The following is a 25784-nucleotide window of genomic DNA, read 5'->3' on the forward strand; positions in this document are numbered from 1 at the left end:
ATATTCATAACAGAGACTGTAGTCATCAATAATGTATTCTCCTTCACTATTTACAACAGTCTGACAATGCTGGGGTAACTTTTCAATGCCACAACTGTAAAAATCATGTGATTTTGAGCTGAAGAACTCTTCGAGCCATGTTCAGAATGCATTTTCATCTGGAAAGGAAGATCCTTGAAAGTGGTTGTGGAAAAGCTGAATATCCGAGGAGGACGCAACATCAGGTGAATAAGTTGGGTGTGGAGTGACTACACAACTCAGCTCCTGTGTAGCATTTTTTGTCAGTATAGCAGAATGCAGATGGGTGTTATCATGAGGTAGCATCTCCTCATGCAGTCTTTCCGGTCATTGTTCTTGCACTGTGTCTGCTAGACATTTCAGTTTTTGACAATAAATGTCAGCAGTGATGGTTACACCTCAGGGAAGCAATTCATAGTACAAAACACTATCGCTGTTCCACCCAGTGCATACCATGCTCTTTTGTGGATATGTGCTGGTCTTTGTATGGAGAGTTTGGACCCAACCGTTCCTTTATTTTCCTTATTTTAGCATAAAGACACCATTTCTTGTCACCACTAATGATACAGGATAGGAGTGGTTGGTGTTGTTCACAATCTGTACCATACTCCGCCAAATGGCATTATCCCCAAACACAGCACAAATGTTTCTTGCTGCCTCTGCTACTATCACCCCTGCCTCTGCTACTTGGCACTCCATTTTCTAATGTCCACAGCTCCACTATCTATTTCCAAATGATGAAAGCTTAATATGTAAACTCAAATAGCAACAGTGAGCTGCAAATCAAAAAGACAATCAATAAATAAATAAATCCATAGCAGTCATAATACCAACATGCAAAACAAAAGCACTACAAACTTATGTACCAAACTAATACATGTCGTGTTTACTTTAATGTTTCATTTTCTTCATGCATTTCCTACTTACGGTGTGACTTACAAAACATTTCTTAGCTTGGCCAATACAGATAACTGTAAAAGCTGCTTTTTTGCTTCTATGATGTGACAAAGACTGTTCAAGCATTCTAGTGGTGTATCACAGCTCGGTTCATGGTTGTGTTTAGACTTCAGTTTTCTCGTTCCAAGACCGACTGGGACTTTGTATTTGACTTTTTATTTCATAAAGTGTTGCATCTTCCCCTCCATCCAATACTGCTAATTTCTTTATATGATGACAGGAGGGGCACTATTGATTTACACAGGGGATTATCATCTATTTTAGATGAATGTAGTACATACTTAAGTGGGATGTTGTAATGTATTGCAGAGTGGCTGGATCTTTCTATACTAGCCTGGTCATCAACTAGGCCCATAGATGTACTGTACCCAAGTATTTTAGTTTGCTTTATTTTTCCTCTCTCCTTTCTTTTTCAATTAATGATTCCTCTCTCTCTCTCTCTCTCTCTCTCTCTCTCTCTCTCTCTCTGTGTGTGTGTGTGTGTGTGTGTGTGTGTGTGTGTGTGTGTGTGTGTGTGTGTGCACGCACACGCGCTTCCCTTGTAATTTACTATATTAAATTTAACTGAAACAAGCTCCCAACAGTACTAATCAGCATAATGATAGTTTATTGTTAATAATGTGAACAGGTTAGGTATCTATGACTTGCTTGTCTTTTGTTAAAGTGTACCTTGGTTTGTTTCATATCCCTGTAGGTAATACTTCTTAATGAGATCTACAGAACATGATGACTTAATTAATGTTTGTTAGGGAGGGAGAAATGGAGGGGGGATAGGAGGGAGAGAAAGTTGGGATGTCAGTTTTTAGTGATTACTTTAGCTACTATGGTCTTTTGATATTTTTATTAAATACACCTAGGACACTATTGGCAACAGTGAACAGAAATGTTTCTTCTTCCTCCATTAGTAGTTCTTATCTCCCTGTATCTATTCTGTGCGTGTCAGATAATGGCAAACAGGGTGTATACGACCTGGGACAACCCAGAGATCCGGGAAAAATGTGGGAATTTTTTCATCGGGAAAAAACCGGGAATTTTTTAGAATCCCGGAAATTTTTCATTTTTTTAGTTTTCAGTTAAATTTTTGTGATTTTGAATGGTAAGAATCAATCCTCCAACAAAGGATATTATTGTATCCTGCACCTGCAGAATATAATACTGCAGCAACAAAACATGAATGGGAGGAAAAAAAAGGAAATAAAACTTAAGTCACAAAGAAATGCGCCATATACAACGACAAAAAACAGTGCTCATACAAGCGTCTGCCAACTGCAAAGAGTGTCAAAGGCTTTAGGAGGACTATGCAATGCTTCCTAAAAACAAATTGCTCTGATGAGCATGATGTTACAGCTGTTTACATTAGATTCGTTTGAGCAGTTGCAGGCAGGCTCTTGTGCATATGCAGTTGAGTTGTGTTTGAGGAGTACCTTCTCCCACTTCTGGCTACAGATGTGTGGCTGGGCGCCACTTTGTAATATTGCCCTGGTTCAGAAATATCGTAGATCCAGGACTGATGCACTGAGCAGTCTGAGCTGTAGTGGGGAGGTGGGTAGTCTCCACATGACTTGTGTTTACATTTAGTGATTTTGCTGTTTCCTCTTCATTCTGTTGACATTAGATACCTAGAGACCCCTACCATGTGGCAATTGGTAATTCAGCACATACACAGTTGCGAAAAAATCTCACAAGTGATCATTTTGAAGAACTCTGTCTGTAGAACTAAATAGAATTTTACAAAATGACAGTGCCTATTTTGTGAAGAAATACGGTGCAGTTTTCCTTCAGACATGCATGCATGTCTGTAGGAACAGGCACTGTGGCGACTACAGCTGCTATGAAAGACATGAAAGGTATTCGCAGTTAGGAATATGAATCACCTCCAGCTGTATAATGGGATATTGACAGTTGCATACATATCCAAAGGAACACTGCATCGTACTTCTTCACAATGTGAGCACTGAAATTTTGTGTTCATCACCTAATACCGAGCCTGCAACTTACAAATAAAATCTTTGCTGTATGGGAATAATATTAATGAGATGTACGTGTACAGGAGTGGCGCATTGATGATGACATATGGACATTTGGATCTTGTTGTGAATCTTGCTCAAACAACCAAAGCAATTAAGGTGACCACCTGCATAAAGCAGGAAATAGGTTTTCAATTCCTGATTTGCCACAAAGTTTCATTTTTCTTATTCCATTATACAGCTGGAGGTGATACATATTTGCAGCAGTGAATACATTTCATGTGTAAACAAAATTTTTGTTGTTTTATTTGTATAATGATGCAACCACACACATGTTATTGGAACCTATACCCACCCAAAAGAATGTTATAGGAACTTACTTCCTTGTTTCTGAAATGTGATACAGTTAGTTTAGGTATCCTCTTTCCCATAGTTAATTTGTGATCACTGGAACAAATATCCTAAAAATGGTGTATGTTAAGATTGTGGAAGAATATTTGCAACCCTTGATTGTGTAGAACTTGGCATTTTCTCCAGCAAGGAGCTGGATAAATTTATGACTAATGGTACAACTAATAATCAAAGTACGATTGATTTTTTTTTTTTTTTAATTTTCTTAACCAGATCATATATTCATACACAGAGGTTATTTGTCACTGCATGAATTTAAATTTGTGAGTATTGTACTGGGAATAATTTACAGTTCTTAGTTTGTCATTGTTTTATTTTTGTAAGGTGATATCTGTAGTATTTCTTATTGAGTAATACTGGAAATAGTAAAGACTGCGGTATCACTGCAAGTCTTCGATACAGTGGTAGTGAAAACATTTTAAGATGACTAGTTTTCCTCTGGTGAAAGACATAGTCGTTTTGTTATATGGTTACAGTGGATGTTACAAGATCTTCCTCAGAGATTTTAATATGTAATTTTTTATGGTTCCTACTTGTTTCCATTGCTGAAGTACTGTTATGCTCAAAATTAATACACATGGGAAATGTAAAATGATTTCCAAGTTAGGCACTCAGCTTCAGTTATCTCCTAAAATTTTTATATATTACTGATGTTATTGGCTAATATGTATATAAGATATGAAAGCATTAGTTTTTTGTAGTGTAAATCATCACAACTCTAATACATAAATATTTTCCTTTTTCTATTTTTCCATCTTTTTTGTGAGTAACTTTACACTGAGGTGACAGAAGTCATGGAATACCTCCTAATATTGAGTTGGACCTCCTTTTGCGCAGTGTAGTTTAGCAGCTCAATGTGGCACAGACTCAACAAGTCTTTGGAAGTCCTCTGCAGAAATATTGAGCAATGCTGCTTCCATAGCTGTCCGTAATAGCACAAGTGTTGCCGGTGCAGAATTTTGTGCATGAACTGACCTCTCGATTATACTCCATTGATGTATGATTGGATTGATGTTGGGCAATCTGGATGGCCAAATCATTCTTTTGAATTGTCCAGAATGTTCTTCAAACTAATCACAAACAGTTGTGGCCCAGTGACATGGGACATTTTCATCCATAAAAATTTCATCGTTGTTTGGTATCATGGTCTCCAAGTACCTGAACATAACCATAACTGGTCAATTCAGTTGGACCAGAGGACCCAGTCTGTTCTATATAAACACAGCCTACACCATTATGGAGCCACCACCAGTTTGCACAGTACCTTGTTGACAACTTGGGTTCATGGCTTCGTGGGCTGCGCACCACACTTTGTACGCTACGATCAGCTCTTATCAACTGAAATGAGGTTTCATCTGATCAGGCCACAGTTTTCCAGTCATCTAGGGTCCTATTGATATGATCACGAGACCAGGAGAGGCATTGCAAGCGAGGTCATGCTGTTAGCAAAGACACTTGCACCTGTCATCTACTGCCATAGTCCATTAATGCCAAATTTCACTGCAATTTCCTAATGGATACATTCGTCATACATCCCTCATTGGTTTCTGCAGTTATTTCATGCAGTGTTGCTTGTCTGTTAGCAATGACAACTCTATGGAGATGCCACTGCTCTCAGTCTTTAAGTGAAGGCCACAGGGCACTGCCTTGTCGCTGCTGAGAGATAATGCCTGAAATTTGGTATTATTGGCGCACCCTTGACACAGTGAATCTCGGAATATTGACTTCCCTAACGATTTCCAAAATGGAATGTCCTGTGCATCTAACTCCTACTATCATTTCACATTCAGAGTCTGTTAATTCTTGTCATGAGGCTATAAACACATCAGAAACTTTTCACATGTGTCACCTGAGTGTAAATGACAGCTCTGCTAGTGCACTCCCTTTTATACTATGTGTACGCAATACTACCAGCATGTGTAAATGTGTATTTTGCTATCCCCCAGCTTTTGTCACTTCAGTGTAAGTCCACAGAGAAACATGTCATCTAATAAGACTACCATTTTTATATGTTTTTACTGATTTTTCTGACACTGACACTTTATTCTCTGTTGCTGTGTAATTTAAATTTTTGTAATGTTTTAATCTTCTATGTTCAGTGTTTCATTTTTTTATTTATTATTAATTTTATTATTTTTATTCAGCATTTACAACACATAACCTTACTGATACCTGCTTCTCCTCATCTTCTAATATTATCTGATCATAGTAGTATCTTTCCAACAGTGGTAGCCATTCTTTTGGCAACAAATTTTCTGAGTGTATAATACAAAACAGGAACTTTCCATTTTATCTTTACTTTACAGTAATTTGTAGAGCCATTCCCTGATGTTTCCTTTATTCTCTTGTTCTCCCGTGTCATGATTTTGAAAACCGTAATATTTTTAAGAGATAAGTGTATACCTTTATATCATAACATTTCGTAATTTTATCTTCAGATAATGATGATGCTCATTCTTTGAGAGTATTGTAATCTGTTAAGTGTTATTTATGAACTAGGGACATCAACTAAAGCTAGAGATGGGTTAAAATGATCTCTTATAGGACTCAAAAAATAATGACCCTGTTTTACTTTCTAAGCAGGACACAAAAACATTGCTGAAAGAGTATCATCAGGCACAGTTATATTCCTCTTTTCTTTCTGTTGACATAGGTACTGCATATTATTAGTACATAACTGACCTGTGTTGTTTGTAGGTATCCCTCGTTACGTGGAAAGTTCACGAGGTAAGAAGAAGCTGGTCTATGGAGGGTACGTGTATCACTTACACAGTGATTTTGGGTCAAAGAAATATTGGAGATGCACAGAATACAGGAAGGGCTGCTTTGGACGTTGTACAATGCATGACAATAAAATAACTTCCACAAATATTGCACATAACCATTTAAGTCAGACTCAGTTCTTACAGTGGGAGTCATATGAAAATAAAAGAACTTCTACAAATATTTCACGTAACCATTTATGTCAAACTCAGGTCTCACCACGGGAGATTAAGCCACTTGATGTACTTGGCTACCCTTAATAGGTGGTAAAATAACATTTTACTAAATGGCAAGAAACTTTTTCTTCTATAGAAGAGTTTGCTGTGTGTGTTCATTGCATTGTTCGGTTCACTGCCAATTGAAAGTGACCAGTTGAGTATGAGAATCAACATATGAAAAATGAATGACTAGCAAAATGTGTAACTGCTGGTCTTTGCACATCACAAAAGGCATATTGCTATCAACTAAACCCAGTTTTGATACACACAAGTAAGATTATGTGACTTGAAATGATTTTATTGATTTTGTTTGCCAAATGTGTGTTTATGTTTGCTGGTTTTGTAGCAGAATTTGGGTCTGCTAGGTTTATTCAGTAGTATATATCTGTGATTCATGTAATTTTATAGAGATTTTGATTGTACCTTGATAATTAGCAGTATAATTTCATTTCAACTGGATGTTTGTATTGGGCATACATTGATACTTGCGTAGTTATTATAAATATGAGTAACATTTTGATGCACTGATCAAGGAATATTGGAAGATTAATGGGTATTTCATTGGTACCTAGTATGCTAGTTAACACTGAATTGAAAACTTATGTTATTATCAGAAACATATTTAGGGACTAATTGAATTTTGACACGTAAAACAGTCAACCCAATGGGTGAGGTTTCACAGAAAAATTCACAAATGAAGACTGTGAATAAGGTGGAAAGGTGCAGCAGTTGCTTTACTTTCTTAGTAGCCAAACATATAAAAACAATAGTATTAAACAATGAAAAGTCCAGAAAGGAATAACAACAATATTATGAAAAGGACAGATTGCTTCTCACCAAATAGTGGAGATGAATTGGAGACAGGAACAGTGGAAAGATAGCTCTACATTTAAGCTTATGGACAAAAGGCCTTCTTCCAAAGTGGAAAACAAAGGTTGAGGCCAAAGGGGGTTATGGAAACATAGAATATATTATAGGTAGGTAAACCACCTGCACAGTTCCGAAAAGCTGGTTCTGTAGATGGTACATGCTATGGAGCAGCCATTGAAGTAAAGCAAATCATGTTGAGCAGCATATTCAGCAACTGGATGGTCCAGATGTGTGTTGGCCACAGTTTGGCAGTGGCCATTCATGCAGACAGACAGCTTCATTGCCATGTCCACATAGAAAGCAGCATAGTGACTGCAACTTAATTTTAGATCACATGGATATTTTCACAGGTAGTGAAGGATAGGGGATGTCTGTGACTGGACTGGAGTAGATGGTGTTGGGAGGACATATGGGACAGGTCTTGCATCTGGATCTGTTGCAGGGACATAAGTCATGAGGCAAGGGTTTGGGAGCAGGGGTGGGGTAGGGATTGACAAGGATATTGCACAGGTTCAGTTGTTGCCAGAATACCACTATGGGAGGGGCAGAAATGATAGTCGGTAAGATATTCCTCATTTCAAGGCACAATGAAAGGTAGTTGAAACCGTGGTGAAGAATGTAATTCTGTTGCTCCATTTCTGATTGGTAATGGATGACGAGAGGAGTGTTTCTGTGGATGGATGGTGAGTGTGTGGGACATGTGTGAAGGTCACAGCGAGACCCTTGGTATATTTGGAGGTCTGGTTATCACTACAGATAAGATGACCAAGGGTGGCTAGATAGTATGGAATGGCCTCCTTGGTATAGATCTGGTGGCAGCTGTAAAAGTTGAGGTATCGTTGGTTGTTGGTCGATTTGGTATGGATGGAGATATGATGTAGCTATTCTTGAAGTGGAGGCCAACATCAAGGAAGGTGGCTTGTTAGATTGAATAGGACCAAGTGACGTGTATGGGGGAGAAGTTGCTCAGGTTCTGGAGAAATGTGGGTAGGGTGTCCACATCCTCGGTTCAGATCTCGAAGACACCATCACTGAATGTAACCCACGTGAGGGTTGTGGGATTCTGGTTAGTTAGGGACGATTCCTCTAGACAGACAGCCCAGGAATATTTTTGCGTATAATGGTGCCATGTGGATGCCCATTTCTGCACCATACTCACAAAGGAACACTTCTCTCTGGACTCAGTACCACCCTGGACTGTAGCAACTGAATCACATACTCTGCTAGGACTTCCTACCGACTATTCTTCCTACCCATCCTGCACTGGTATTCCACCACCAGTCAAACTTATACAATATTCTTGGCTATCCCTACTCCATCGCTGCTCCCAGCCCCTTGTCTCATGGCTCGTACCCGTGCAATTGACCTAGATGCAAGACCTGTCCTATACGTCCTCCTCCCACCACCACCACCCCCTCTATTCCAGTCACAGATACTTCTTATCCTGTCAAAGGTAGGGCTACCTGTGAAAACATGCATGTGATTTACAAACTAACTGCAACCACTGTGCTGCTTCTACATGAGCATGGCAAATAACAAGCTGTCTGTCCACTTGAATGGCTACTACCAGACTGTGGCCAAGAGACAGCTGGACAACCCATTTGGTGCATATACTGCCCAATGTGGTGTGCTTCACTTCAGTGACTGTTTCACAGCTTGTGCCATCTGGATGCTTCCTACGAAAGCCAGCTTTTCTGGATTGCATAGGTGGGGGAACTCTCCCTGCTGTATATCCCACATTCTTATAGCCCCCCATGGCCATAATCTTTACTAGTACCCGTCCTCCACCTACCTATCCACTTCCCTGCTTCCACTCTAGGACCACACAGCCTTCTATTATCCATCAACACACCCACCAGTCTTTTTACCCTTCTTCCCCCTTCCCCTCTGTCCTTTACCAAACTTCTGAACTACACCTAGCAACCCTGTCCCCAGGATGACCTTGCATGCTCCCCACCCCTACCCTGCTATCCCACCCCCTGTATCCACCTTACTCCATGACCCACACCATGTTCATACTCTCATCAGTTGCAGTTGCTGTCTGCAGTTCAGCCACAGCATCTCTCCCTCCCTCTCTCTCTCTCTCTCTCTCTCTCTCTCTCTCTCTCTCTCTCTCTCTCTCTCTCTCTCTCTCTCTCGCTCTGTGTGTGTGTGTGTGTGTGTGTGTGTGTGAGAGAGAGAGAGAGAGAGAGAGAGAGAGAGAGAGAGAGAGAGAGAGAGAGAGAGAGTCGTGTTTGTGTGGGAGTGTGTGTATTTTACTTTGGGAGAAGGCGTTTTGACCGAAAGCTTATGTGAATAGCAGTCTTTTTGTAGTGACTGACTGTGACTCAGCATCTCTTCCATATTTGGAGTTGCAATGTACCCTCTGCATAAAATTGTATACAACAGTATTAGCATTTTGCACAAGAGAAACACAAACTCTTTTTTGCTGCTTTATCACTTGGATTTTGTTCATGCCAGAGAATCATCTCAAAGTATTATTTTTGTAAATTGGGAACCTTAGTCCAATGATAACTGATTAGTACTTAAGTAAAGTGAGGTTTTAATGCTCAAAAATGTGTGACCTGGGAATGCTTCTTTTCAGATGAAGTAGAGGACTCAGAGAATGGTATAGAAAGTTAGAGGACAGGGTAAAGGCAGGAGAAAAGAAAAGCAAAAACTTCTCATTTTAATATAAGGACAGTTTCTTTTAGTAAAGTCAGAATAACTCTTCATATTATGAAAGAAAAACTGGACAGTACACATCAGAGCTTCTGTTTCAACACTTGGTATTACACTCTGTGACTTGTGTTCAGCCTTGGTGAGAGGTTCAGAGGTTCAGGCTTATTCTGCTTAAAATTACAAGTGCAACTACTAAAGCATAGCTACCTCAGGAATTTTTTTATAAATCTTTAATCACTTTATAACAGAAATCTGACATGATTTATCACTCCATTTGGTTGTACGAAATAATGTGCATTCTCATTTATGATGAATGTAAATGGCATTGCTAATTGAAGCCATGATGGTTCCAAAACAGCATGGATCCACATATCAAAGCTACTTTGTTTTGTGTTGATAGATGTTACAAGACATTTGTGTTTTGCAAAATATTACATCAGAATTATGAATGGTTTCAAAGCAAAAAACGGGGTTTTTGTGGTGTTCTGGAAATTATTTGAATTCTTTTTAACATTACTTTTGTTTAGTTGCATACAGATACGTGAAAAAACTTGTGTTCACAAAGGCATCCAGAGACATATGACACTAACAGTTTTCAGGCTGAATCTCAGGCTTGACTCTCTGAGGCATCATTGTCATTGTCTGAGGTTACATAATGAAGTAGACACACAAAGTATGACCAACGGATAGTATGGTCTTTGAAATGTCTCTTGCTTTCACAGATTTCAAACTGATTTCACTGTTGGAGACAATCTTTAAAACTGCCAAATTAGGAACATGTTTTTTTTTAAACTGAAATGTCTGTGTCACTAGTCCGCTAGCTGATGTGCTAACTGTCACATCATTGCTGCAGTAGAATCAGAACAGAAATCATCTTTTTCAAAGAAGGTTTTGTAATCCAGGATTGTGGACTTATTGACATGAACCATGTGTATATTACTTGCAGTCTTCTCCATTATGTCAATCCATTGTTTAAGAAAGGAGAATTGGGTTTAACATCCCATCAATGTCGAGGTCATTACAGGCAGAGCATAAGCTTGGATTGTGCCCACGATGGGAAAGGAAATTGGCCATGCCCTTTCAAAGGAACCATCCTGGCATTTGCTTGGAGTAATGTAGAGAAATCATGGAAAAACTAAATCTGGATGGCCAGATGGGGGTTTGAACTGTCACCCTCCCAAATGCTCCATTGTTGAGAATGTACACTGTGCTCTGATTTCGCTTCTTTAACAGTATGTGAGCAAACTATCTGCCACATGGAAGATAGTATTTGTCATTTGTCTGTTAAATGTGTGTTATGTAATCAGAATGATATTTGACAACAGTGTTGTTTCAGAAAGAGTTCTGCAAGGTTCGCAGAAGAGCTTCTGTGAAGTTTAGAAGGTAGGAGATGTACTGGCAGAACTGAAGCTGTGAGGATGGGTCGTGAGTTGTGCTTGGGTAGCTCAGATGGTAGAGCACTAACGTGCAAAAGGCAAAGGTTCTGAATTTGAGTCTCGGTCCGGCACACAGCTTTAATCTGCCAGGAAGTTTCAGTGTTTTTTCAGTTTTTATCTGCATGTGCTTCTGTGAAAATAGAAAGGTTTTTCGCACTCTGGACAATACAGTATATGATGAAATGATCTAAAAAAAGGAACAGTTTCATTTTGTGTTTTTCTTCCAGTAAGTTCTGTCTACAGAAAATTGAAAGCTGAATTATCAGACATTCATTGGAATCCTGTAACATATAATCAAATCTCCCTTGGATATAAAATCTCAGTTATAGACATGAATTGGAAGTGATTTTGTGCGTAAAATCAAATACTACACATTCTGACTTGATATGTCCCTCTCCTTCCTCTCTGACTAAAATTTCACATTATTTCATTTCAGTGTAAAAACTTTTAGCTTTATGTTTATGTAATTCAAGCTCTTTCTTTAAACCCTCCAGCACTGCAGCAACATTTTCACACTGTATTTGAAGTTTTAACTGTTCACACTGTGCAGAGATGTCTGTTCTTGGAGGTCCAAAAGTATAGTTAAAAGTTTGTTAACAGAAGCAGAAAAAATACTCATAATTTATTTGGAGGCTTGAATTTGTTTGTATCGAAACATAGATATACCTCAGTTTCACATTTCTATGGGATGTCTTCCATGCTGCTTTAAGATTCAGGTCTCAAACTAAATACCTAATTTTCTTGTTACTCTTGTTGTTATGTGCCACCCAGAAGGGATAGGAATTTGTCTTCATTTGGTCTGTGTAATTTTCTGGTTTGCAGAAAGTTCAACGATGTCCTCTGTGTTCAGTAACAGGAGATAGTACCCTTCACACACCAGGGACATTATTTGTCATAAGTGTGATGCAGTGATCTTGTGTAATGAAATAAAGACTTAGTTATACTTTATCTTCTCAGAATCTTCTACTTTCACCTGAAGAAAAGAGAGATTTATTACTACTTGGAAACATTTCTAAAATGGCTGAAGGGGAAAACATCACTAATGGTTTTTGGTAGGCAATATCATATTACTGACATTAGAGTAGGCTATGTTTTACGTCTAAAATATGTTGAAATCACTCTCTCTCGTTGAAAAACAGCTGAATGAGGCTTTGTAGGCTCATGAAGCCAAGACCCTTTTTCTTTTTGGTAGGGTCACACTTGCTAGTCCAACAAAATACCTTTATCGTCCACTTTTAAACTTCATATTAGTGAACTTTGCAGCCCGTGACAGATCTGACATGCCTTGTCTTCTGCATCTAAAACATATAACACAAATATTAAAATGCCTGTGTTAAGTATGTTATGTTATTGCGACTGTGGTTTTGAAACTATAGTTTTTATTTACTTGCAGTCCTCTCCTGTTTTTCAGTCAGGTACTCTCTTCTTTTTCAGAATGTGTGTCTTCGAATTTTGGGGACAACATTTCCATATAGGAACTGGTATACCATTTGAAAGAAACGAGTTGTGTAACTAATTTCCCAATTCTGTTTCATAAAATGCTACACAAAATCCACCTTTATTGTCAGTATTAACTCTCCACAACATAATATCTATTCAGTAGGCTACTCTGCCTAGCGAGAGGAAGAGGAAGTACGGAAGTTTGCTGCTTTGAAAGTCAGCTGCACTTATAACATGTATTTATATATATAGAATCAAAACAGCAGTTGTTCATGCTACAGAATTGTTAAGGCTTTCGTGGGCAACTTGTTGACAAACTGCCTATTGGCTTTTGTCCCGGGTTCTTCGGCCGACGTTCATCTAACGATTTTTCTGACGTTTCACCAGCACGAGTGGCTGGCATTGTCAAAGCTTCACCCTCCATTGCCGGTGGTGAACTGGAGCCGAGCTCGCGGCCGCAGACTATATGTACCTGGCGCGCCAACGTCCGAGGGCTTCTCCGCGGTCATTTCCGGTGCGGTTCTCCTCTTGCTACCTGCAACGGTCGTTTGCTGCAGTATGGGAAGCCAGGATCCGTTTACCTTAAGGCTTTCCTCTTTCTTGTTGAAACTGTTCGCGTGTTTTTGTATTTCTACAGCTTCTCTGAACAAGGGCGTGTGATAGTGCTTCTCTACAGCTAGAACTTCCGTGTCGGCGAATTTTATTACGTGGTCGGTCTCATTCAGTGTGTGCTCTGCCACGGCCGATTTCTCCACCTGCCCCAACCTGCAATGTCGCTTATGCTCTTTGATCCTGGTGTTGAATGATCGTCCAGTCATTCCGACATAAACTTTTCCGCATGTGCATGGTATACGGTATATTCCCGACATTGCAAGTGGGTCTCTTTTCTCCTTCGCCGATCTAAGACACTCTTTGATCTTCCTTGTCGGTTTGAAAATTGTCTTTACGCCATGTTTGCGCAATATACGGCCGATTCTGTCCGTCACTCTGGGAATGTATGGCAGAAAGGCCATACCCGACATTTCTTTTTCTGGTTCCTTACTTCGCCGAGTGTTTGGCTCTGTTACACTTCTAATGTGATTTGTGGAGTACCCATTGCTCCTCAGAAGAGTTTCCAGGTGTTGCATTTCTCTTTTGAGGTGTTGTGGCTCACATATTCGTTCTGCTCTCATTACGAGCGTACTAATCATGCCTCTTTTGTGGCTCGGGTGGTGGTTTGACAGTTTGTGCAGGTATCGGTCCATGTGTGTCGGTTTTCAATACACGCTGTGTCCCAGGTTTTCGCCTTCCCTTGTGACCAGCACATCTAGAAATGGCAGTTTCTTGTCCTTTTCTACTTCCATGGTAAATGTTATGTTGGCATGGAGGCTGTTCAAGTGTCTTAGGAAGTCACCGAGCTGTTCTTCACCATGGCTCCACACCACGAAAGTATCATCGACGTACCTGTACCACACCTTAGGTTTGCAAGTCGCCGAGTCCAGTGCCTGTGCTTCGAATTGTTCCATGAAGAAGTTGGCCACCACTGGACTGAGAGGACTACCCATGGCGACGCCTTCCAGCTGTTCGTAGAAATCGCCATTCCACGTGAAATAGCTCGTGGTGAGACATGCATGGAAGAGCTTTTTGATGTCTTGCGGGAACATGGAACCGATGTGCTCCAGAGCGTCACTGAGTGTCACTTTCGTAAATAACGAAGCAACATCAAAGCTGACCAGGATGTCGTTTGGTGCAAGTTTCAGTTTCTTCAGCTTCTCAATGAAATGTCCTGAGTCCTTAATGTATGTGTCGGTCTTCCCCACGTGTGGCTGGAGCAGAGAGGCCAAGTGTTTTGCCAGTTTATATGTTGGTGAGCCAGGAGCGTTAACGATTGGTCTCAGTGGAATGTTGTTCTTATGAATCTTGGGTAATCCATACAGCCGAGGTGGTAGGGCTTCCGTGTTGCACAGGTTTCTCTGTATGTCCGCCGGCAGAGAAGACGCCTTGATTAATCGATTCGTATTCCAAGTGATACGCTGTGTCGGATCTGCGCTTAGTTTTCGGTACGTCGTCGGATAAAACACTCGGCGAAGTAAGGAACCAGAAAAAGAAATGTCGGGTACGGCCTTTCTGCCATACATTCCCAGAGTGACGGACAGAATCGGCCGTATATTGCGCAAACATGGCGTAAAGACGATTTTCAAACCGACAAGAAAGATCAAAGAGTGTCTTAGATCGGCGAAGGAGAAAAGAGACCCACTTGCAATGTCGGGAATATACCGTATACCATGCACATGCGGAAAAGTTTATGTCGGAATGACTGGACGATCATTTAACACCAGGATCAAAGAGCATAAGCGACATTGCAGGTTGGGGCAGGTGGAGAAATTGGCCGTGGCAGAGCACGCACTGAATGAGACCGACCACGTAATAAAATTCGCCAACACGGAAGTTCTGGCTGTAGAGAAGCACTATCACACACGCTTGTTCAGAGAAGCTGTAGAAGTACAAAAACACGCGAACAGTTTCAACAAGAAAGAGGAAAGCCTTAAGGTAAACGGATCCTGGCTTTCCGTACTGAAGCGAACGACCGTCGCAGGTAGTAAGAGGAGAACCGCACCGGAAATGACCGCGGAGAAGCCCTCGGACGTTGGCGCGCCAGGTACATATAGTCTGCGGCCGCGAGCTCGGCTCCAGTTCACCACCGGCAATGGAGGGTGAAGCTTTGACAATGCCAGCCACTCGTGCTGGTGAAACGTCAGAAAAATCGTTAGATGAACGTCGGCCGAAGAACCCGAGACAGAAGCCAATAGGCAGTTTGTCAGTTGTTCATGCTCTTGTGATGTTTTGATCAGCATTGCTAAAAATACATGTTAGTGAAATAAATATTTTTTGCTCCTGTGTAAGCTCATAATGACATGATTCCAGTGATAACCACAACTTACAGAGTGTCAAAATGTGGACTTGTGCTTCTTTGGAATTTGTGGCTGCAATTCTTCATTGAAAAGTCTCTTTGAACTTGGTATATCTTGACACTGGGCAAATGATAAATGAAATAGAGCAGTAGCACCATCATATTAAAATTTTTCCATCACTTATTCACTGCAAGCCAGTCTCTGTGACAATATTTCAGTTGTCATGAAGTCCCCGATCAAAACAAACTTTCTTGTTCAAACACAGGTAGTACTAGAGTTATGAATTTAATTGAAATAGAATTGACAAGGGATGAGTAGAATTTTTTAAACAGTTATTGTTTGTATGGTGAAAATACTGTTCTTGGAGATACCTAATTAAAATCTGTGGTTTGTCAAGGTTAAATTGCGTTATAAATTGTATTCCAAGCTCCTCCAGGAAATTAAGGAATCAGACCTTTTTAGCTCTCTCTAAGATGTCCAAATTTTGCTCAATGTTTGTGACTGAATGCTTTAAGGTTGCCATATACACCCCAAACACTGTTTTGTTCTGAGAGTAAGTGTGCTCCCTGAATGTGGATTCAAAGTTCCTCCCTGTTTACCCTTTGTACTTTTACTACAGTCACTGCATTTGATCCCATAAATATCTGGCAAAAGTAATGAAAGAAAACATGAAAATATAATTTACCAAAATTGTTCAGACACAGGTATTACTAGAACTATGAATTTAACTGAGACAGAATAGATGAGGAATGAGCAGAAATTTTTAAACAAAGGTCTGCAATATAACCTGAATCCCAGTTGACTCAAACGCAGTGGAAAGGACTGTCATGGAAATGAAGGTGGTTTGTAATTTTGCAAAAATGAATAAATAAGAACAAACCAACACATCGCTTAAAATAAGGAAGTCAGTCATAGGTGAATTGCACACTTCTCTTGAGAACAGAAAGGAATTGCAGAAACGTAATGGTTTGAATAAGAAATTAGAATCTCAAACGGCTCTCACAACTAAGGCTAAGGGCTCCATGGTGGTCATAGTGTATGATATGAATTACATCAAGAAAATCAAGAAGTTTTTTTTACTGACAACAGAATATAAGATCCAAGCAGAAATTAAGGACATAATAACACCAGAGGGTTCATCACTACCGTCATTGGACATCACTAACTTATATACGAATATTCCCATGGAAGAGACAACAAGCAAACAAGCAGCAGTAGAAGAAGTGATTGCACTAGTAGAAATGTTGCAACTGATATTGTTGTTCAATTACTTTTCATTAAATGACAAAATTTACCAGTAGGAGAATGGGTTGGCAATGGCTAACAGAGTAGTTAAAACTTTGGCCAATATTTTTATAAATTAGTTGGAAAATAAAATCTTTGATGAAAATTCTGATGTTACATTGAAAATTACATATTGTGTAGATGATTTAATTTTATTGTGGAAAGGAGGCAAAAATGACATTGAGGAAGTCGCATATAAAATGAGTTCTAAGCACCCAAAGATTAAATTTACTCTGGCATGGAAGAAGATAACTGCATAAATTAGTTAGATTTAACACTAATAAAGAAAGACAGTGAACTTGAATTTAGCATATTCAGAATACTTACATGTAAAAATTTTGTCATTAATAAGCAGTCATGTCACCCTCCACTCTACAAGTGGCTATATTTCAGTTCAGTGGCGTACAGTTTACTAAAATTACCAGGAGGCAGAAGAAAAAGGAACTGGAACAAGTAAGTAGGAGTCACATTGCTGCTAAGAAAGATAACAACGGAAAATATTTAGTTTTAATATACAGTGGCAATATATTTGACAAAGTTGATAGATGTTTTCATAAAGCACATATTAAAATAGGTTTCCTTACAAATTCAGGCTCTCCTATAAAATCCGTAATAGTAGGAATAAGTTCCAGGATTCAGGTGTTATAGGATGAAATGCATTGACTGCTGTCATGATGAAGACAGGCCTGTAGCAATACCATGGACACAGATGCTGCCATTCTTTAACTTATTAAAATTTAATGATATGTTTATAATGGCCTTTAACCTTGATTAACCACAGATTTTATATTAGTACTTTCAAGAACAGTATTGTTACCATACAAAAAATGATATTAATTCAGTGCGGTTCTAAATGTTTTATTCAAATGCGACAAACATACCAGATGCCAGCTGTGGGCTGTATTAAGGGGGATAGCCCTGTTTGGTTGCTTGAAAAATCGATAATTTTTCATGATTCCTTTCTCCTAAGTAAAATAAAAAGTAATGCTAAATCTGATGATAGTTTTATTCCTTACACTTTTGTCTTTGAGAAATTATTTTTGTGTCCACATCAGATACTCCCTGCCACTGTTGCAACAAGTGGAAGGACCCCTTGCAATCAGAGCCTTGTTCGTATGGGGCAATTCTTGAAGCCTTCCTATTGGACCTGCAACAATATTACTTTGTGTAACACATTTTCAATATATTTTTATCATACTTAGGACAATTGAAAAAAATATTAATTACAATCAAAATTGTATGTACTGTTAGGTTACACATTCTACCAGTTTGAAAAATACAGTTTTGAGAAAAAAAGTTTAAAGTTTTTGGTTACTTTTTGGGTAGTGAAACTAAACATACCTCCAATCAGCAATCACTAGACCATACAGCAATGCTTCCAGATCCAAAAGGAAGTCCTCCTCCATATTCTTCATGACCATGGTGGTCCTGCAGGCCTCTTCGGCATCTTCTTTCATCTGCTGCTCTGCTCTCTCAATACACTTTTCGTCCGATTTTGTGCAAAAGTTGTAATGGACTGGTCTGATCTCAAGTTTGAGCACGTTCGTAATTTCCATAATACCTGTTAGGCTTGTGTCACAATTACACTCTGCAACATTGGTTGTGATATCGAATATTTTTCCCTGCTGTGTATGGTTTTCAGACACACTTTTTCACGTATCAACTTGCTACTCAATAACAGAGTTTCTAATGAATTTGGGGTGAATACTACAATAAATTACATGTCCCAGACAACAATTTTTGGCCAATACAATCAGGTATGTTCTGGTGCACTTGATGTTTGTTTATGACATGGTATGATAACATTCTGTACTTTCATAGAACAGAGCTGATTACTTTTTATTTTTGTCTATTAAACGACGGTTCGTGTAGAACTGAAACTGGTCTTAAAAAAAAACCTAACATAATGCAATCAAGGTGGGTAATAATCTGCTCTGCTCCTCTTATAAGTTTATGACTCGGATAAAAGTACTGTATGATCCACAGAATCAAAGGCCATAGGCAAACGTAGGGAAATCCCAATGAATGTGTTTCCTTTATCCAATCTGTGTAGCAATTTGTGGAAAAAAAAGAAATGCTGCTGGTGTTATTACGGATTCCCCTTTTTGGAATCCAAATTGCATATGTTTAATAAGTTGTATTTACAGTATAAAGATTACATTTGGTCTAAAATTACTTTTTCAATAGCTTGACAAGTGTCTGAGTCAATGAAATTAGTCTGTAATGATGTATGTCAGCAGTTACTCCCTTATTATAGATGTGTCATGTCTCACAAATTTTTAAAAGGGTAGTTGCTACGCACCATATAGCGGGGAGATGCTGAGTCGCAGATAGGCACAACAAAAAGACTGAGCTTTTGTCCAACAAGGCCTTTGTCGAAAATAGACACACACACACACACACACACACACACACACACACACACACACACACACACAATACACACTCACAATTTTGTAATGATTTATCTTAAAACTACGAGTCTCTTCAGTCTCGCACTCAAGTTCCTCATAGTATGTAGAAGCAATAGTATAACCCATGAAACAATGTTCAGCTTACAATTGAAAAGCTTGTGCACTTGTAGGTAGAATGTTATGTGACTACTGTTTAGGAACTACTTGCCTTCCAGCCATCACAGTTCAGAACTACAGGAATAACACTCATAAATATGATAATTTATGGAGAAATGTCTTACATTATCCATATAGAAAGCCATGAGGTATTCATTAATAAAAATCTTTGATCAGCTTCCCAGTGATATTTAATAAATAATGCAATTAACTTCAAACACTAAGTGAAAATTTACTGACAGCTCATTCTACTCTATTGAAAACTTTATGGAGAGAGAGAGAGAGAGAGAGAGAGAGGAGGGGGGGAGGGGGCAGCAGCACATTGAACACAATTAGGTAATAAATTACTGTATATTGAAACAGTATAACTTAAGACCATCCTGTATATGGTCAGCATATTGACATATATTCCACTGACGAAGTGTACTATAGTTCTAAAACTGACTTTTTCCCCATAACTGTGTGCCAGACCAACACTCAAACTCTGGATCTTTTGGCAAAGGTCCCAGGTTCTAGTTCTTGTCTGGCACACATTTTTAATCTGCCAGGTAGTCTATATCAGTTCATTTTCCCTCCAGAGTGAAAATTTCATTCTGCAAACAGCCCCCAGATTGTGGCTAACCCATGTCTCTGCAATATCCTTTCTTCCATGAATGGTAGGCCTTTAAGCATTGCAGGAAAGCTTCTGTGAATTTTGGATGATAGGAGATAAGCTACTGATGGAAGTAAAGCTGTGAAGATGGGCTATGTGTCATGCTTGGGTAGCTTAGTTGATAGAGCACTTACGCACAAAAGGCAACAATTCTGAGTTCAAGTCTCAGCCAGCACACAGTTTTAATCTGCCAGGAAGTTTCATATCAGTGGACACACTGCTGCAGAGTGAAAATTTCATTCAGGAATGTCTGACAAGACGACCAATTGGTCTCTGATCCAAATATGTCCAAATGGTGGGTTAAACTACACTCACTTGAAAATGGTGACACATCTGAAACCGTACTGTAGTCGAGAATTCAAAATAAAAGGATAAATCATTTCAGGTAGAAACAGGCAATGTGGCAGACTTACCATTCAGAAAGTTTCTGTGTCAATGAGGAAAAATTGTCTGAGGAAAGACAGTTACTCTCTGCAGAAGGTGAAGATTAAAGTAGGGTGCTCAAAAAGGGACATCTACTGCAGTGGGCAAAGTTAACGGTAAGCACGCATACCCTCCCACTCATTGCCCCTGCCAAGTACTGCTGTGTGTAATCAAAACTGAAACAGCAGAGTTTACCAGTGAGAGACGTGTGTGTGTGTGTGTGTGTGTGTGTGTGTGTGTGTGTGTGTGTGTGTGTGTGTGCGCGCGCGCGCGTGTGCGTGCGCACTCGCATATGCACTATTGAAGCAAGCTAGTTTCATAGTTGAGTTACATTAATCAACACCTTTTTGTCTTTAGCTATCCACTGCTATGTCTTCTATAGGGTGAGAAGTTGACTTTTTTGTGCTTTTTTGGTCTCCCGTAAGTTATTTTCTGTTATTGTATTAAATTAGTTAAAGTCTAGCTTCTCATGTGTTGCAAAATAGCTCTTCTGTTGTAACTGACGGAATATTCCTCAAAGCAGAAAAATGCTAAAGACCAATGCTAAACTACATTGAATTATTTTTATTTCTCCAAATTAATTTCATTTTGTTTATTACATCAAAATTAAATAATTGCCTCACCAAAATCAAGGGAAAATGAAGTACAATTTATGGTTGAAATCAACATCTTTAAAAATGTGGACTACATACTCAGGCTAGACAAGAATAGAGAAGGAAATCAGCCATAGTCTCATTGGAGAAAAAAGAAAAACCATCTTGCTATTCCCACAAAGTGATCTAGGGAAATTATAGTCCTCCAAAATATGAGACAAGTGTTTTAACCACCATACTACCTTACCTACACCAAGTGATTGGATGCTGTTGCTCTTCCTTCTTTCACAGTTACCTTTTTCAGCAATCACTGTCCATGGTATGCCACATGCTGAATTTCTTTGTGTTTCTGAAATTACAGAAATCGACATACCTTACTCATAAAATAGTTTTCGTACATGAAGCATGTACTTAAAATGATTGTGTCATGTGAGGATTTAGGGAACGGCTCATTGTAATAAGAGGTGATTGCCTACACTTTGTAGATGCATTGGTTTCTGTACTAGTAATGTTTATTAGCTACACATTCAAAGACATTTTCAAAGGTTACATATAAGGTGTACGGGGTGATTGGTGGGTTGGGCAAAGATCCACATTTTACTCAATTGATATTTTTGTAACATAAGGTGCTACGTATCCATACAAAAAGGGCTGTAAATAAGTAGTCTATATATCTTTCATGGCTCAGTGACTGAATGCCAGACTGCAAATTAAAGTTTATGGGATTAGATCCCCAGTTAGTCCCGGATATTTTTCTGTCACTTGTCCTCATTTCAGTTGTGTCACTGATTTGTTAATGTGGAAAACTTCAAGTTGTTTTTATCTCAAAAGCTATTTTAAACTATAGGTCCTTTTGTATTGTCTTGATAAGTCAGTCCATAGGCCAGAGAAAGGCAAGGATATACTACGTTGTACAAGACAATGCCTAGTAAAGCACTGTGGTGTCCAAACCAACCTTCAGGTCAAAGATTCTTTACCTTTACTTTTATGCATGTCATAAAGAAAGGTTGTGCTGAGATGATGATGATGATGATGTCGGTTGTGGGGTGCTCAACATCGTGGTCATCAGCACCCGTACAAGCTCCCAATCTTTCCATTTCCAGTTTCGCCTTGTCTCGAATGATGGTGAGATGATGGTGACAACACAAACACCCAGTCCCTGGACGGAGAAAATGCCCAACCTGGCCAGGAATCGAACCCGGGACCTCATGATTCAGAGGCAGCTATGCTACCCACTAGACCACAAGCTGCGGACTTGTGCTGAGAAGTGGGATACTCTGTGGACAAAGATAAAACATTGATCAGCAAGGATGATGGCCCCATAAGATGATCAAGTATCTACAGCGCAGACATTTTCCTCACTCTTCGGACATTGCCTGAAAACACAGTAAATTCATGTGACAGGATATTGTATAAAAAAAATATGATCACAAACAATAGCACATTTCACATTAGTGAAAACATTGGGCAAGTTCACTCTGACTATAAGAAGTAATTAGTATTGAAAAGTCCCAAACTGCTTTGAACTGGTTTTGATAACTCCCTTTGCAATGTTTGATACATTGAAGAAAGATTCTTCATCTGTTGGTGAGAATCATATTGCTGTGGAGTCCTCCAGTAAAGTATACACCCATATCCATCGCTGTGGTGACTGCCATTTGCTAATGTAAAGGCAGTAGGTGGTTGTAGTATATCCATAGACTTAAACCAGAGCAAAGACAGCAGCGTGTGTCCTGTCACTGTCGATTCTGCTTTCAGATATGTTTGCTGAATGGTCATTTCTGTCATCAAATAACACTCTGTAATCTGATTCACTAGAGATGTGTTCCACAGTCCTTTTTTGAAGCCACACATTTGATTGGAAAAGGCTTGTCTGACCTTCCTTCATATATTCTTCTTCTTCTTCTCGATTGCTGTTTTCTGCTGCCTCTTCGTATAGTCTCTGTATTTTGTGTGGATGTGAAGCACATAGATTTGACACCCCTGCCAGTATTTTCAGTTCTGTCTGATACACTTTGGATCTGATTTGATATCACCTGGTGGAACATAAATTGTAGGTTGTCAAATATTATTTCAAAGTCCAGCAGAAGCAAGTCTAAAATGGCCGTTGGAAGTCAAAAAGGCAGGTAAGGACCTATAACAGTGATGGTTAATTATGAAACAGAAGCTCAGATTGTTTTTTTCAGGCATTATTAGACCTCAGCTTAACATTAAATACCACAAGTTGCAGACAGGTGGAATTGAAACACTTACACATTAGCTTTCAGCCACAGCCTTCATCAGGAAAAGAAAGAGAAAGACATCCTTCATTCACACAAGCAAGCACAAATCACATACACATGATCGCCAGCTCTCAGCAGCTCAGACAAGAATGTAATGCCTGATCAGTGTGTGACATTGTCCAGTGCTCACACAATTCTAAGTTTTGTTACCATTTATTACTGTTATAATGTCTCAAGCTGAGTGTTTAAATGTAATTACATTTCAGTCAGGTGATTGCTTGCAGGGAGATGTTGTCATCTAATATCAATAGGGGGTTTGGATTGGTATTCTTTCTGAAGTGCTCAAAACATACAAGAAATATGTCTATGTTCATGTAATGTATCTTGATTGAGGTGCTCAGTTTCTGATGTGGGATATCTAGCTGTTGAAACTTGATTATACAGAGCAAACTATCAATTAATGAGTAAAGTTGGTGTCTGGAAGTTGGCAAAAAAATTGCTGCTTCTTTTTCTGAAAAGTGCTGGTTGTGGTGGAGCAATATTTTAAGCGTTTACATTTGAACTATGCACAGGTTGCTTAGCTATATTCTACTGTGATAGACAGCTATTAGCCAACAACAGGAAATATCTTACTGAAGTTATTGCAAGAAGCATTTGGACAAGATTTTTATTTGATTTCTGTCCCCCCAGTTGCATGTGAGGAACAATATGATAAGTATGTACAAAATGTGAAGGTTATCAGCAATAAGATGTTGGTCAAAATATGGATTTATTCCACTAAAAGTATAAATAAAGAGAAATTTTTTAGTGATGTCTACTTAAATAAAAGACAGTGGAATAGTTGGAGGCTTGAAATGTATGTTTGTTTCTTGCAAAGAAATTTAAACTCTTAAGATAAAACTGAGAAATGGTTTGACACAAAAATTTAGCAATTTTTGTGTGTTGAAGTATTTTATTATTTCTAAGCAGATTATATACTAAATAAATATTTCTGTAAAGAGTGATGAATGCTATTAAATGTAACTGTTTTTATGGATGAAATATGCTGGCACTGTATTAATGATAATTTTGTAAAATGTGTCTCTCCATTTTGTGCAGTTTTTTCATAATAAATTAATATATCTCTTTTTTTAGAATTGTTCTGTTCTTTTATTTGTCAAGATTTTATAATAATCTTAACTCTTACAAACTTTAACTGCACATTTGAAAACATTTGTATTGTATGGTTCTTGTTTATGTATTTTTAAAGTAATCTGGTAAAAGAAATGTAATTACATAATGGCATGGAGTGTCTTGATTTAAAAAAAAAAAAAAATCTGGTAATTATTGTGTGAAGTTAACTGGGTATTTTAGGTTCCATCACTCAGAGAAAGATATGGCTGAAAACACTCACATACAGCACTAAGATTATATTTTCCTAGAAAGCTTTTAATAAAAGACATCTTTAATTTTGCAAAGTGAGTGTTGATGTGTGTGATTTCTACAATTTGTAGCACAATACATTGTTTTCTGTGGGGTTTAACAACACAGTACATAGGTTTATTCTCCTCATCATCAAAATACAGTACCAACCAGAAATTAGTAGCTGGCTGCAAAACCAAAACGCTTTCCAGCAATCTGAAGGAGCTTTCTTTTAATTGTGTGTATAGTAAATATGCATTCGAATTGCATGCACTTGACAGCATGTCTCAAAATTTAATTGTGCTCTCCTAAAACAAATTTAGTTGCTAGTTGCATTGGAATGTGTGGCTTGTCGTAGTCATGTTTTCAAACCTGTACAGCATCAGCACACTTAATAGAATAAGATTCATTTATCTCAGGTGAAAATGAATTCCTTTTCTTTTGTGTATCAATTGAAAAGATTTATCATTCTAGAATTTTTCAAATGTGACAGAATTTGATAGTGAAAGTGCCATTGTTGTTTTGGGTTATCTCATCGGAGGCGAGAACCCTTTATATGACACTTTGCAAACATTAAATTCAAATAATTGCGTAATAGTTTTGCAGAAATGGTCACTGCTGTGTCCAGTTTCATTGTGGTTAAATGACCTCTCTCTGCCTGTGAATGAAATGGAACTTTGTGGGTTTATGTAAAAATATTATATTAAAGAAACAAAAACATGAAACACCATTCAACATAAATGTTGTGATAGATTTAACCAAAGTACCTAAAGAGACTATTTGAAAGAGTTGATTTTTCTCTACGAACAGAAGACAATTAGAGAAAGGAAATGTTTTAGAGAAGATTGAAAAGAGTCAATCAATACAGGATAGATGTAAATCACTGATTAGTAAAAAGTGAGGCAGAACTACTGGGACCGAAGTTACTATATGCTTGAGGAAATTTATAAATATGTAAGTACTTTATAAACAATACACTTTACATAAAGATTACACTCTCCGTTTGT

General features: G+C 38.5%; 1 protein-coding gene across 13 annotated transcripts in view; it reads left to right on the forward strand.

Annotated features, from left to right (window-relative positions):
* The window catches only part of LOC124711896 (longitudinals lacking protein, isoforms H/M/V-like), a 474926-nt gene that overhangs the window by 184733 nt on the left and 264409 nt on the right, over positions 1–25784 (forward strand). For 2 of the 13 annotated variants that reach the window (XM_047242147.1, XM_047242163.1), the window contains one exon: positions 6051–6636. The exons of 8 other annotated variants lie outside the window; for them this stretch is intronic. In XM_047242147.1, the coding sequence (XP_047098103.1) occupies positions 6051–6376 (326 nt within the window). In that variant the 3' untranslated portion in view covers positions 6377–6636. Of the gene's footprint in view, positions 1–6050; positions 6637–22257; positions 24443–25784 lie in introns of those variants that run through there. 3 more of the 13 variants (XM_047242184.1, XM_047242155.1, XM_047242246.1) reach the window with 3 other exon arrangements.

Source organism: Schistocerca piceifrons, chromosome 1, assembly GCF_021461385.2.
Source record: "Schistocerca piceifrons isolate TAMUIC-IGC-003096 chromosome 1, iqSchPice1.1, whole genome shotgun sequence".
Classification (NCBI taxonomy): domain Eukaryota; kingdom Metazoa; phylum Arthropoda; class Insecta; order Orthoptera; family Acrididae; genus Schistocerca; species Schistocerca piceifrons.